Source organism: Alligator sinensis, unplaced genomic scaffold (genome assembly GCF_000455745.1).
Source record: "Alligator sinensis unplaced genomic scaffold, ASM45574v1 scaffold1255_1, whole genome shotgun sequence".
NCBI classification, from domain to species: domain Eukaryota; kingdom Metazoa; phylum Chordata; order Crocodylia; family Alligatoridae; genus Alligator; species Alligator sinensis.
The window spans coordinates 169,508-184,853 of record NW_005843120.1 but is presented as its reverse complement, the minus strand read 5'-3'; the positions used below and the strand labels follow the sequence as shown (position 1 = coordinate 184,853).

Sequence of the window (15,346 nt, the reverse complement as noted above, 5' to 3'; positions counted from 1 at the left end):
CTGCCACCATGTCATCTAATCCAGCTCAGGAAGTCTTGATCATACTCTGGTAAAATTGTTGTTGGCCTGTCCATCAGTTCCTGTTCTTACCACTGGGGGAGCTGCCACTGTAGGAATGAAATAATGAGGTGCAGTATGAGGTTTATTAGGAGGCAGCCCCAGCCTACAGTAAGACTGCAGTGATGCAGAGTGGCCTGACGCTGTGCATAGTAGTGGATCAGGTTCTCCGGACACATCATAACTGCTGGCAGTGCTTATGCACCCGCTGGGTTTGGTGTAAGGCCAGAATCTTCTAGTGTTGACAAGGCTTTAGAAAATGGTGCTCTTTTAGGTTACCTATTCCCACTTTCGTCCCAAGTGCTGAAACTGAATCCTGTGCTCTGTTTCCTCCCCCATTGGCTGGAGCCCTGAGAAGCATTTTTAAGTGCCATTTCTAAGTGACCTGGCAATTGTCTTTATGTATGTACAGCTACAGCAAGACATTTTGATTTAGTTTTTAGTTATGTTGTTATATCACACAAATCCATAGAGCCACAACTTCCCCTTTTTGTCTTGCTTTAAAAAGTCTTTTGTACTGAATATATATGAATACGGCCTGACAGTTGGAAACAAAAAAAGATGGGCAGCAGAAGAGTTAAAGTTCTCTAAGTGCTGTCAGCTCTACTGTATTATTTGCAAAGAGTATTTTTGGATTCCTAGTTAGGATAAATACTCTTTTAGCACACACTATTACATAAAATGCTGTCGGACTGCTTTTCATTTCCAGTTTGTCTTGCTTTTAATTTTGCAAGCTTTGTGTTGCATTAATAAAAGGTTTTGTAACTTTTACAGAACAGCATGCTCATGCTTTTCATATTATACATCTAGTTTGTATGGTGAAAAATGCTATAAAAACAAACCTTTAGCAACGTGATCCTCAAGCCAAACTGCCCTCATGCTTCCTGTTATACATCCTAAAACTTTGAGTTTTTGCTGCCCTTTGAAGCTTCATATTTTGTATTGGCCAGTAAGGGACAATATCGTGACTTGCTATCATGTTCTGATTCAGGTGTCTATTGTTTCTTTATCAGGGCATGCTTTGGTAAAATTGCCAGGTAACCATGGTGAAGACAGCAGATGTGACGATATAATCTTGGAAAAAGTCTGGGGCCATGCTTTTATTACAGCTCAAGTGTAAAGGTTTATTGCAGCTAAAATGGATTATTTGAGAGACAGGTGTAAGCAGATATTAAAACAGGTTTCACTGTCAGAGCTAACCTGTGTAAAACAACATTAACTCTTTCTTGTCTTTCTCTTTCCTTTTGGAATAGAGATTTCACAGCCCCCTGAAGGATTTGAAGCTATCATTGAGAGTACACTAATCTGGTTCTTTGAATCAGTGATATGGCTGTAGCTTATTTTTAATGACGACTTTTCACTCCCTGATGGCAGTGACAGTTGTGACAATAATGGAGATTTGGGTTTTTTAAGATCTGTGTTCCTTTTTTTCCCCTTGTTCTACTCCATGAGTTCAAGTACTACAGTAAAAAGCCCTGCTGAATTTTAAGTTTCTTACTTCTACATCTACTAGCATCTATATAACTATGTACTGCCACGAGGTGGCAGCAAAGGATTCAAAAGGTTGTATCACTGCTGTTTTCGATTTAAATCAGGGATTCTGGAACTCTTTCAAAGGATTACTGTGAAATAGCAGACTCATCCTGGCACTGCTTTCCACCATGTTCCTCTTCACCCATGGATTCTCTCTCCTCTCATTCATAATATTGTAGTGTCCCTTTGGTAATGACTGCATCTACTTATGTGGAAAATACATCTTGGGAGATGTGTATCTCGATTCTTTTCACGTAATTTTGTCATCTGGAGATGAGAAAAGCTAGAATGAGCTCAATAGTCAGTGCTGTTCCCTGGCCTGCGCTTTGAGACCTGCTGGTGCATTTATTGAGCCTTCATTTATTATCTGTGGTAAGGAAGGTAGTTGGTATTTCATCTCTGTATCTGGTTTTAAGATTTAGGCAGGCTTTGTGTTTTTATTAGAGGTTCACTGATATATCGGTCTGTACTGGATCGGCATCGATAAAAGGAAAATTGACATTATTGGCAATTGGCTTTTTTTGGCTGGTGTAGCCGCTAATGTCACACTGATAAACACCATGTGCATGCACGCAGTTGAAGCATGCATGCAGCCAGGAATGCAGCCCACCAGCTTGGAGAGCAGCGTCTAGCTGGTAAATCTGTGAGGGGGAGAAAAGAGGCACAAAGGGGCAGATTGAGTGCCCCACAGTGAGGGAGGAGTGGGAGCTGGACTGGGGCACGGTCAGGGGCTGCCCAGCCAGGATAGGTCGGGTCACAGGATGGAGCTGCAGGGGCGGTGGGCTGGCTCCCCACCACTGCGCGCAGCCCCAGGAGGGCATGGGGGGGGGGTGCTCCCTGGATTTGTGCACAGGGTGAGGGTGGGCTGCCCACTCCAGGCTTGGGGCCAGGGTCCAAGCCAGCCTCTTCCTGGTGGAGGGCTGCGCTGGGTCTGCACGTGGGGCAGGTGGCAGCAGCTTTGGGAGGGTGAGCTATGGGGTGGGCTACAGCCACCTCAAAATCCTCTGCAGTCCCCCTGTAACCTTCTCCCAACACCACTGCCCACCCTGCTTCCACCTGCCCCAAGCACAGTCCCAGCCCCTGCACTGGGAAGAGGCCAGAGCAGCCTGCCTTGCCCCACACACAAATCCCAGGGGCACATGCTCCCCATGCCTCCCCCGGGGGTGCGTGGAGTAGTGGGGAGCCGGCCTACCCCACCCTGCCTGTGCCCCCTGACGAGCCACCCAAGGCCAACTGGAACCAACTTCCAAGCAAAGTGGTGCTGGCTCCTGCCCTGGGGGTCTTTAAGAGGAGGCTAGACGAACACCTTGCTGGTGTCGTTTGACCTCAGTACTCTTTCCTGCCATGGCAGAGGGTCAGACTTGCTGATCTGCTCAGGTCCCTTCTGACCCTACCAACTATGAAACTATGAAGGCTCCCTCCCACAACCTGCCCTGCCCTACTCTGCCCTGGCTGGGCAGCCCCTGCCCCAGCCCCAACCCCACTCCCTCACTCACCATGGGGGTGTTAATTTGACCCCCCCACAGCCCTTCCTTCAAGCAAACAAATCTAGCAGCTTGACACAAATGTTTCTATATCTTCATTTCAATGGTAGCAATTCTCCTTAGAAACTTAGAAGTTGAAGATAGAGGAGAGCTATTAGATAACATCTAGTCTAGTCTGTCCCTTGCAACACACTGTTGTTCTCTATAGATTATTTTCTACCATATTATATTTTCCAGTCTGGGTTCCTGCAGTATGATCCTCCTTAAGAGATGTGACTTCCTTATTTGGAGCCTAATAAAGCATCGTCTAATCTTTTCTTACTGTTGTATAGTTTCTACATGTCCTAGATCTTCCTAAACTTTGGTCTGTTACTGCTAGTTAACACTTGTACTACAAAAGCCAATTCCTCTTTTCTCTTTATGTCTTCTCCCTTCAGATACTATCAGTTGTCAGAATTATTTCTAAAGCCATTACATTTATGTGTGTAGGAGACTTTGATCCTTCAAGACCAAAGATAATAACACCTGATAATTTTAATCAAGGTTTGGAACATATACATTTTATCACAGGGTGCTGATTGGCCTGCTTCTCCTTGACTATAGGAACAGCTTCAAATAATGCTAATTAGAGCATTGTTTTAAGTCTGCATTATCTTAAAAATGAACAGGCTTTTTGTAAATGTTTTGTTTTTTTTCTCTTCAAGGAAAGAGCGATTGGTGTATGTGGGCATCAGCATAGAGAATATCATTCCACCACAAGTAAGTATTATTCTTTCATTTCCTAAACATTGTATTGCAATAAATAAGGGGGTGAGTGTACGTATGGAAGCATTGTTAATATAAGAATTTGTATAATTCTGAAAGAGGATGTGCCAGCATTGTTTAGGATCATGTTTGACCAAATGAGCCTACTCCAAAGTTGACGTGCCTTGCTGGACTGAAGTCTATATATAGTTCACTTCTCTTTTGGCGCATGTGTTGCTAATGTTAAACATTTGAGACCCTTTAGTATATCTAGTTCCAAAAGATAAAATTTCTGGACTTCTTGCTGAGAATGGCTTCTTAATAATTATCATCTGCTGTTATTAATCAATAACCCTCACCTGGCAACAGGGCAGAGACATTGGATACCTGGAATAAGTCAGCCATTTGAGAATGTAAGCCTTGTGCATACCTGTTATCAGAGAGGAAAATAGGACTGTTGTAGTTCAGTCTTCCTGACAAAAAATGCCCAAGGCTGACATGGGCTTCTAACCCTTCTGTCTTACTTTAACAGGAGCCAGAAATACAACAAAGTCCGGAGGAAAAGAAGAAAGATTCCAAAAAGCCAAAGTCAAAACTACTTGAAAGGAGGTCTACCAGAACCCGGAAATGCATAAGTTATAGGTAGGCAGCCTGTTTGAATGCTGATAAGAATGAAAATAGCTAGTGTTTGCAACTAAGGGCATTAATGATAATGTGCCTTTTCCTCCTCCCACCTGCTTTTCAAGTAGCGCTTACATGTAGCAAACAAACCAAAGGTAGGAGTCTTCGTTCTCACTTAAATACCATGTGTGCTTAGCAGTCAGAAAACAGAGGCATGTCTTCTGCGTCACATTGAATGAGTCACGTGTAAGAGTTGATGTATCACATTTAGTTCGGTGGCAAGGGAAGCACAGGCATTTTCAAGGTGACAGCATTCGTATTGAAGAATATGCAAAATATTGATGCAGGCCAATGGTTATCTATCTGGTTGAGAAAAGGTTAATACAAATGTCTGAGGTTTACCATTGCTCATTAGGGCTATGCATAGCTTCAGTCCCTGATTCGGTTCAGCAGAGATTTGGCCTGTTTCAGCAGCCAAATCGGCCTGTTCCACCAGCCAAATCTCCGAATCAAATCAGGAGACCCTTTAATCTCTCTGAATTGAATTGGAACCCTCCGAATCTATTTGGAGAGATTAGGAAAGATTCAGCAATTCGGACATAGACACAGCTTTAAATGTTTGTTCTACATACCTCTAGGTAGTAGGTGGCTTGTGAAAGTTGAGATGGTGGGGTGGATGGAGCATCCCACAGAAGCGTGGGGGGCTCCCCAGTGCGCTTGGCAGCAGACCCGGAAGTGGACCAGAAGTGCTGGTTCACTTCCGGGTCTGCCAGGGAGCGCACTGGCGCCGCCCCGCCCCCCTCCCGGATTGGCGACTGGTGTATTTTGGGTCTGGGGGGTCAATCGGGGTCCCCCTCCGCAGCCAATCGCTGAAATGGGGGGCGTGGGGGGGCCCTCCCAGTGCACTCCCCGGCGGACCCACAAGTGGACCGGAAGTACTTCTGGTCCACTTTCGGGTTCGCTGCCAAGCACACAGGGGACCTCCCCACGCTCCTGTGGGATGCTTCGTCCACCCCAGCATTGCAGTGTTCATGAGCCGCACCTGGTACCTTGAGGTATGTAGAAAAAACACTTAAAGCCGTGTCTAAGTCTGAATCACTGATTCTCTGAATCGGCATCGAATCTTCAGATTCGGATTTGGCCAAATGGAATTGGGGACAGCGATCCAAATCGATTAGTCGAATCACTGTCCCTGATTCAGGCCGTATCCAAATCGAATACGGCCCATTTCGCACACCCCTATTGCACATTTTCTTTTTATATTCCTCCTTCTCTTGGTAAGCTTTAAGAGCATGTACAAATACAATAAACACAAATACAAACTCTATAAGAGATAAAATAAGAAAAAATGAACTTTACCTCTATAGAGTAACTGTGACCTGTTGTATAATAGAAAGATAATTAAAGAATTAAAACTCTGTGGGCTCACCTACACGTCACCCTACATCGCTGTAGCACTGCGCTACGTTGCCATACGAAGTGCTATGGCGACGTAGCGATAATGTGAGTCTACACGTGATCAGCAACTACCTTGCTGTAGTGGTGGGCTCCCCTGTTTTAGTGTGCTGCTACAGCAAAGTAGCTGTGAAAACTAACCACGTGTTGCAAGCACAGCACAGTAGAGGAGGTTACTGCGCCATGCTTTAGTACTTTCGGTTGAAGTACTACCAAAAGGCAGTACTAAACCATGGTCCAGTAACAACGTCACCGTAGGGCAACATGTAGCCGCACCCTATGTGATTTAGACTTGCTACCCTGAGAGCAGAGCAATCGAGGCATCGGCACTTCCAAGTGCAGTTATTGCTAGCAGATCTTAAGATGTGTTTTTATGTATGTTATAAAACTAGTATCAATTACATACTGAAGTAGTTGGCAGTTCAGCTAGGTAGTGTGTGCGTAGGTGCCCAGTGTCCTTTTCTATTTCCCAAGGAGACTGTTGTTTAAAACCCTGCTGGTAACAACCATGTTCAGGCTGTACAGCTAGTTTGGTTCACTCTACAGTGAAGAAAATCTTTCTTCTGGTATTGGACATTGAATGCTGCCGATAATAGAGATTTTGCCACAGGCAGATTTTTACAGATTTCTTGTCATGTTTGTGATAGTTGAGGTGGCCATTGACCCAGCAGAAAACATTCTTGCCCAGAGGATATTTGACATGACTGCAGTGGGATTGCTACATCCTGCAAGGATAGCGGTTTTAAATGGAAATAATTTATTTTTGTTCAATGTTAATATGAAGCTCAGTATTAAAATATAAAATGATAAACAAGCATCTCTTATGCAATACATCACACTCGTGTCTGTGAGTTTATGAATGTATTCTGTATGTGTATTATTGGCATGTGACTTCAAATTCTCACAAAAAATTTAAGTCCTTTAGAGTTAATGAGAATTGTGCCTGTCCTCTTTCCACTGAGGGAAATAAATTGGGAAGTCTTGTTCTGCTCACAAACAGATTTATAAAATGTAGTGTTTTGGTTCTTTTCATCTATCTGATCCCTTTGTGTTGTCTGAATCATCTTAGTTTTTTGTTGAACAGGTTAGGAAAAATAACCTGCAGAAGAGCAAGGGATAATCCATTACACCTTTATATGAAAAATATATCAGGAGATATTTGATTCCTGAATACTTGTTAGCAGTGGTGTAGGAAATGTGAAGAATAGCCTGATTCTTCCAAACATGACATGCAGCTCATAAATTGTTTTAAGGGTAAAATAATCTCATTTATGAATACCTTAAAATAAAACTACTAAAGGAGTCATTTCAGAGTTACTTACCTTACCATAAAATAAATGTCCCTAGACAGTTAATCATCTTTCATTTACTTCTGCCTAATGTCATAGGCCAACTATGTTAGATAACCATCTAGCTGGGGTCATCTAGACCCAGCACTCTTTCCTGCCTATGCAGGGGATCAGACTCGATGATCTATTGAGGTCCCTTCCGACCCTAACATCTATGAATCTATTAATCTATCAACTAGCTTTTCACAAATCCATAGCATCTTCTAAGGAAAGCACAAGACCTAAATATCTAATGAAAGAGGAAAAACAAATGTTTTTAGACAAACACATGTCAAAGCATAAAGGAAACAGATCCTTTTTTCCCTGGTTTGCATGTCATTTTTAAATTTTACTTCCTCTGTGTATTGAGTCATGATCAGAATTGTAAAGGCTATGTAGCAGAAATATAGTGAATATTTTGCCTTTGACCTTCCCACCAAGTAATTGTAATATTATAGCAAATCCATCCAAGGAAGAATTCTATAAAGTATGTATCAGGGCAATTCAGCTTATAAGCAGCCAGGGACTGCATGCCACATGGGTTGTACCATCACCTCCAGTTTCACCATGCATGGGAGCAGCGTTTCCCCCCTGCCCCACATACACACTTGTATTACATGGGTGCAAGCGGATCACCCTACCACCGTGCTGCAAACACTGGAAGCCCCATGGGATGTTCCATCCTTCCCTGATGCAGGAGCAGGAAGTGAAAGCTGAGGGATTTTTACTGGCATATGTTTTACATAATGTAACTGTAACCCTTCTGCCAGGCCCTGGACAAGGACTGGTTTCAGATTTAGGAGTTTAACACCAACCATAGTAAAAATGTTTGGCTGTCAGTAAATAGTTTGCAGATTTTCAGTAAAAAAGTTTTCTTATGTTGGCAACCCTGTTTGACTGCAGTAGTGGTTTTGCACAGTATTGCTCTCACCCCAGGGTTTCCCTATTCACTTCCATGCCCTAATGCCCGTGAATGCACCCCACACCAGGTGGCCCCTACAGCATTACCTTTACTGGCCCTGCCCTCCACCGACTCCCAAAGAAGGACTGTTGTCTGCCTATCTTTGACCCAGCAGTGTTACAGGCAGATGGGATGCAGTAGCAGCACATGGCTGGGGGAAGGGAGCTACAGAGATTCCTGTGAGCCAGAGCCCTGACAGAAACTCCCTTCAGGATGCTGCACTCTTGCTCAGACACCAGGTGGTGCTGCCATGCTCTGTCTGTACATCAACACTGCCTGCAGCTTTTTTTTTTTTTAATGCCAGAGCTTCAATCAAGCTCTAGTGGCTTAGATTTTTAATGGATGGCTCGATTGCAGGCTTTACAGCCAGGCATTTTTAGCCTTGTTTTTTATTGTCCATCCATACATTTATGGACAGTTGGGAACCCCAGTTGCAGCAGCAGCCAAAGTGACAGGGGAAAGGTGCCTGGGTAGGAGCCTGTGGGCTGCCAGTTGGATGGCCCTGGCATATATTATTTGTTTAGTCTAAAATGTAGGTCATTTGCCTTACTCATTTGCCTCAGACACCTTGAATACTTAAGATGAAACTTGTATAGGTCTGTGTTGTAAGGCTCTCCTGTGAGATGCCAGCGCATTGCCATTTAAACAGAAAGCTTCGTAAAATCAACAAACAGTCTGTTTCTTTTGAAGAATTTTGCTGAAATAATTTTTTGACAGATTTTTCTGCTTTTAGAATTCAGCCTTTTAAATTCATTAGCACACTGGAAGATCAAAGTGTGCTTTGTGAGTATATTTTTCTAAATCACTAGTAACCCAACAAGGCAGTGATAGGTATGTTGCTAGCAGATGAAAATACTAAATATACTTTCACAAAACAAAAAATCTTTGAGAATCTGTCCGGCACAGAATGCATCTGTATGCTTTTACACTGATTATTTCACCGCTTTGTCTCAATGCTGGATTTTCTAAGGCACTTCAAATTCTTATTGCTGTTTTAGATTTTTGAGAGATGAATTCAGATGATATCTGAACTGTGCTCTGTCTCAAAGTAGTAAATGCAAGATATTGTTTTTAGATTCGATGAATTTGATGAGGCAATCGATGAAGCAATAGAAGATGATATCAAGGAAGCTGATGGGGGAGGTATGGGTTTTTTTACATATTCTATCTTCATTAAAATGGTAACAAGAAAGGGTCCTGTAGCACAAATTGTATTGTGCTGCAAGAGACAGTGGGTGTAATTCTCTCTTCTGATCACTCACAGCTTGGAATTTTTGCTACCGTACTTTTGAACCATACTTCCTGATTTTGATGGATTCAGGGAAATGGGCATCACAAACTAGGAAGAACTGTACAATGTGGTAGCTATAGAACTTTTATTAATAATTAATTACTCTATGTTTATACTCTTTTCAGTATAGAAACAATCAAGTACCAGGGGCCAAAATGATTACAATTGTTCACTAACTGCAGGAGGTCAGATTATGAAGTCAGTGGATGCTGCAGATATGTAGCTTCTCAGGAATTTGGGCCTTGATCTGTTTGCAGCCCAGCTGACTGCAGCTGTGGTGATATAGCCCAGCATGGGACTAGAGCAGAGCAGATACATGGAACCATTAGCCTGGTGCCTGGTGTGTAGAAGGGAAGCTGAAATCGGAAGCAGGGAGGGAAAATTTATTTAAAGTTGAATGAAAAATGCTAACATTCACTTGCAGGATTTTTTCCCCTTTCTCCCACTGTATCTAGGTGGTGGCCGAGGCAAAGACATGTCAAATATCACAGGTCACCGTGGAAAGGACATTTCTACCATCCTTGAGGAAGAAAGGAAAGAAAATAAGCGGCCCCAGAGGGCTGCTGCAGCACGTCGCAAGAAACGACGGCGACTAAATGACCTGGATAGCGATAGCAATCTGGATGAGGAGGAGAGTGAGGATGAGTTCAGGATCAGCGATGGGTAGGTTTGTGCTTAAATTACTAGTCTAGGTTGTTAAACACTAGATTTATGTCAATATTCAGCACTACTTATGCCAAGCATACAATGGGGATGCTTCACCCATGTGGGAATACTAATATACTAAGCTGAGAAGAAGCCCTAGTGGGGATGCAATTATATGCTGCACATGGTACCCGTATGGTAACATTTTCCTGCTTCCCCACAGCAATCTGTAGTATAGGCCTATCCTAGGTGATTTTTTGTGGTTTGAAGTTGTAACTGATGGTTTTTTGTTAGGCCTGGGCCACATGTAGATTTTTTACTGGTATTGCTGTTTTTGGTTAGGGGTGTGATAACTATATACCAGTAAAAGTCCTAACATGGCCATGTTAATATCATTATCAAAGTGTCTTATACCAGTGTAGTGATTCTGGTATAATAGCTATATCAGTTTTTAAGGTAGCTTTATAACCACAAAACTACATCTACATCAGGTGTCTTTTACCATTTAACTCTACTCTTTTAGCTAAAGCAGTAAAACTTCCTTGTTTAGACAAAACCTCCTGTGTAGCTTAGAATGATGAAGAACTGAAGCAGACTTGATGCTTCGTCTCTGATAGATTAAAGAAACCTATAGAACTCAATTCTTGACTTTTAGCATTCTAAGAATTTGAGGTTCAGAAAACCAGGAGAACTAGATGTGAAGACCAGAGAAAGGTAAACAGTTTACACTCTATAAAACATGCATTATATGAAACCTGAAATGTTAAATAGATATTAAACTGATTACAGATGCCTTCCACTCTGAATTTCTTTTCACTCCTTATATTACTTTCATTTCATTAGTTCTCTAATCATCTGAGTTCTCCAGAGCAGAAGTCATTTGAATTTCTAATGCTAAATATCATCATTTCAACCCTTATACCTCACAGAGAAACACAAAAGGGCTGTATTTTTGGCTGACAACATTTTTGGTTGACAGCTGTCCCTTTCCCATCTTGATTGGTTTAGAAATAACCTCTTGAAAATTTCTTGGGACAGATTTTAAGTATCTCTTGAAGTCATTTTCCACATGTGGGTATACTGAATGATTTTTATCCTGATAGTAGAACAAAATGTGCTGGAACTTTCCCAGTCAATGAATATAGCCTGCAAACATCTCATTGATTGATTTGGTATAGAGGGTTTACATTTTCAACAGTATTTTCTGTTAATTGCCTGCTGAATATTAGTTTAGAATTTGCATTCAGCTGTGGGAATTGGCTGTCCCCTTTATCCCAACAAGGATATTCTGCTGTTGTATAAATTAACTCATTCTTTAAACAACAGCAGTTCTAGAAGATCAGTAACGTAAACCTGTGAAGTAGAAGTAATTATACCATCTTTGCATAATTATATCATCTTTGCATCCATGATTATATCATCTTTGCATTTGGAAACGAGTGGTTTGATTTCCACAAGTCTATGAAACTGTTTCACAGATTGTGTTCCTCCTGAGTTATTGCTAACCCCCTGTGATACTAGAAGGTACAGCCATATTCTGTATAGGACATATACATTTGAAATCCTAGCTTTGTATGGCTCTTTAAAGAGTGCCTCCTGAGAATAATATTGACTTGAAGTCCGGGACAAACAAGACTTCACTATACGTAACCCCCCCCGCAATTTCAGTTGAAAACAGCATTCAGATTTACATAGGGCAGAACTCCATTGCCCTGGATCCATCTAAATGGCATTTTTCTAGCTGTGTAAGTGAAATTTTTGGAACTTAGGAACAAAATGTGATTCTAATTACCACTGCACTGTGGACACACAAGTGTGCATGTGTACAGTGAATGTGCTCAGTAGGCTATGAACTGTCTGGTCCTGTATGCATTCTTGTTCTGGGCAAATAAGTGTATGCAAGTCACAAAGATGTAGCTGAGTAGATGCTCATGACTTAATGGACATAGTGAAGAGGAGCCTCCCATGTGTTAGTGCCAGTAGCCAGTTGGTTATGGCCCTTTCCCAGGAAGCAAGAGACCCAAGGTCTGTCCCCCTCTTCCCTCCATGGGGGTTTAAACCTGCATGTTTTTTACTTCACAGCACAGGGCTCTAACCACCCCTCCCCACCCCAGCATTATTCGTTCTCTTTTCCATCACTCCTTCTGAAACTGGCCCTGGGCAGGCAAGAGACAGACATGTGGGACCAGGAAGTGATGTGTAGTTCACTGAGGTGGCTGGTGTCCTCATAGGACAATGCCGTGGATTCTAATCTGGACCTTTGCTCCAAATGGGGCAGAAACTTCCCAACAGCATTGCTTAATAATCATTTTATTCAATGACTGTTAAATGCTGGAGAGGGGTCTGAACAACGACTGACCTGTGGTATGCTAGGACCACGTATGTGCTAGAAAACATAGGTACAAACACCCTCTGGGCAAGGGAGTTGAGGCTAGAATCCAGATCTCCTGCTTTGTGGGCAAATTTCCTAACCACTCAACTGTTGGAGCTCAGACGTGGGAGGCCTCCTTCTCATGCTTTTCCCAGACTTATACTCAGGTACTGGCCAGTACACAGCCTTCCACAGTGCTAGGCGGGTAATAGAACAAAGACCTGTGGTTAAGTGCTGAAAACGCTGCATGCAGTGATTGCAATTAAAAACAAATTTTTTTTGCAATAATCTTGTGTCCATTTAGGCGCACAAAGGGATATAGGATTTTTCCCGTACTGTCCTGATCTGCTATGCAGTGTTACGTACTGTGAAGCCACCTCCAAGTACACAGGTGGTATTTAATGTCAGGGATGGGCGTAAGCATTCATTAGCTTGCATTAAGGTTGAGAAGACTCGTTCACTTTTGTGAAGCACTCTTTAAGATTCCCAGATAAAAGTGGGTGTAAACACGTAATATGGAAACAACATCCACAGCTGTTATAAACTGCATTACATACGTAGTCAACTTTTATAATATTTTAATATGTTTGTTTCAAGTATTTCTCTTTTGGCTGTCATTTGTCTTTTAACAGATCTCAGGATGAGTTTGTGGTATCAGAGGAGAACTTAGATGAGAGTGAAGATGACCCACCGTCGAATGACGACAGTGATTCAGAGTTCTGCGCCCGCAGACCCAAGCGGCACCACTCCAGGCCGATGAGACAAAGCAGGCGGTTACGAAGAAAAAGAGTCAGGAAAAACTATTCAGAGGATGATGAGGAGGAAGATTCTGAGGACAATATCAGTAGGGAGTCTGGTGAGCAGAACTCTTTTAAACAGAGTTAAATGTTGTATGTCAGAGAAGAGGGCCTGACCAGAGGATTGGATACCTCAGATTTTTTGAGTTCTGTTCTTGGCCTTGACATTGAATTGTTATGTTGCTTGGGTTAGGTTATATGTCATCTTTGCTCTAGTATTCCTTTCTGCAGGATAGAGGATGCCTTGTGTGACAGAGGTGTTTGATTAATCTGATGTCTTTGTGAGGCATTTGGAATATGCAGAGTGCCATGCAGGTACAGATTCTGTAATGGTTATTTCCCTACTGTGATATACTTGTCAAGGTTTCCCTTTGCTCTGAATGGTGTGCTGTGAATGCCCACAGTGTTGCGTACTAGATTCTTAAGGAACGCTCATTTTTAAATGCATGGGCAAATTGTGAAAGCAAAATAGTCAAGTGCATGCAGAATTTAAGTTTTCCCATTGTATCATTAACTGTTCTGCTTCCAAGTGCTCGTTTTCTGAGTAGGCAAAATTGGTATTTCTTTTGAAGACGTGGCTCTTTTTCTACCAGTTTTTTAAATGATTTCCCTCTCTTTCCTTGGAGACCTGTTGATATCTCATGGAGAACCCTGAAAGTCTTCCACTTAAATTCCTTATTTAGTATAGAAGAATAAATCCTCCAACTGCATGAAGTGGTGGGTGACAGTTTACTGTCTGAAGAGTTGGTTAGGTCTGAAGAGCTGGATCACATTAAAGTAACAACAGAAGTTTTAGAAGAAATTTGTTCTAATAAGTTGCCAGGGCCAGATGGCATTCACTCGGGAGTGAAATTGTAGAACTACGGCCAGTAATATTTAACCTGTTGTTACACACAGCCCCTATGTCAGAGGACTCCCAGGTTGCCAGAATAACACCCACTTTCACAAAGGGCTCCAGAAGTCATTCTCAGAATTACAGACCAGTCAGTCCAATGTCCAAGCTCAGCAAGTTGGTAGATTCTGTAATAAAGAATAAAAAATAAAATCAACAGTCACATGGAAAGATGATCTGCTGGGGAAGAGTTGACATGCTTTTCGCAAAGGGAAATCCTGCCTCACCAATCTGCTGGAGTCCTTTGAGGTTGTTAACAAGCGCATGGATGAGGGGGATCCAGTTGACATAATATATCTGAATTTTCAAAAAACTTTCAACAAGTCCCTCACCAAAGGTTTTTAAAAACAAATGAACTGCCACGGGATTGGAGGGAAGGTTTTTTTCTGGCTTGAGAGCTGGTTAAAAGATAGGAAGCAAAGGGTAGGGCTAGATGGTCACTTTTAAAGATGGAAGAAAGTCAGAAGTGGAGCTCTGCTGGGATTCAGTGCTGGACCCAGTTTTGTTCATCATTTTCATCAGTGGTTTTGAAATAGGGGGGGCATAATGAAAACTCCAAGTTTGCAAGTGATACTAAGTTATTCCTAGTAGTCAAAGCCCAAGCTGATGGAAAGGAGCTGCAGAAAGATCTCACCAAGCTAAGTGAGGGGGCCAAAGGATGGCAGATAAACTTCAGTATCGACAAATACAAGGTAATACACATGGGAAAAATCACCTCAACTATAAATATATAACTCTGGGCCCTGAATTAGTTCTTATGACTCAGAAAAGAGACCTTGGCGTCACTGTGGATAGTTTGCTAAAAGCATCAGCTCAGTGTGCGGCAGTGACCAAAAAAGCCAATGAAGTGCTGGGCATCATTAAGAAAGAATTGAGAACAGACGGAGAATATCATTCTGCCGTTGTACAAATCCATGATGTGCCCACATCTTAGATACTGGGCATATCTACACGTGCGCTTTACTGTGGAGTAGACTAATTCGTTCCACGGTAGAGTGTCACTGTCTACGCATGGGCTGCAATTAGGGCATGGTAGGCTAATTTACTCTGGCTTAGGATAGTCCTGTCAGACATAAGTACTATCCTACACTGGAGTAAATAACTGTGATTAAATGAATGTGTAGATGGTGATGTGAGTGCAAATTGTGTCCAGTAAGCCAAGCCAGC

At 42.4% G+C, this 15,346-nt stretch overlaps 1 protein-coding gene across 2 annotated transcripts in view; it reads left to right on the top strand.

The window, feature by feature from the left end:
- The window catches only part of RSF1 (remodeling and spacing factor 1), a 61,154-nt gene that overhangs the window by 28,543 nt on the left and 17,265 nt on the right, over window positions 1-15,346 (top strand). For both annotated transcript variants that reach the window (XM_025193885.1, XM_014526692.2), the window contains exons 9-13: window positions 3,779-3,833; window positions 4,351-4,460; window positions 9,259-9,326; window positions 9,930-10,137; window positions 13,123-13,346. In XM_025193885.1, coding sequence (XP_025049670.1) covers window positions 3,779-3,833; window positions 4,351-4,460; window positions 9,259-9,326; window positions 9,930-10,137; window positions 13,123-13,346 — 665 coding nt within the window. The remainder of the gene's footprint in view (window positions 1-3,778; window positions 3,834-4,350; window positions 4,461-9,258; window positions 9,327-9,929; window positions 10,138-13,122; window positions 13,347-15,346) is intronic.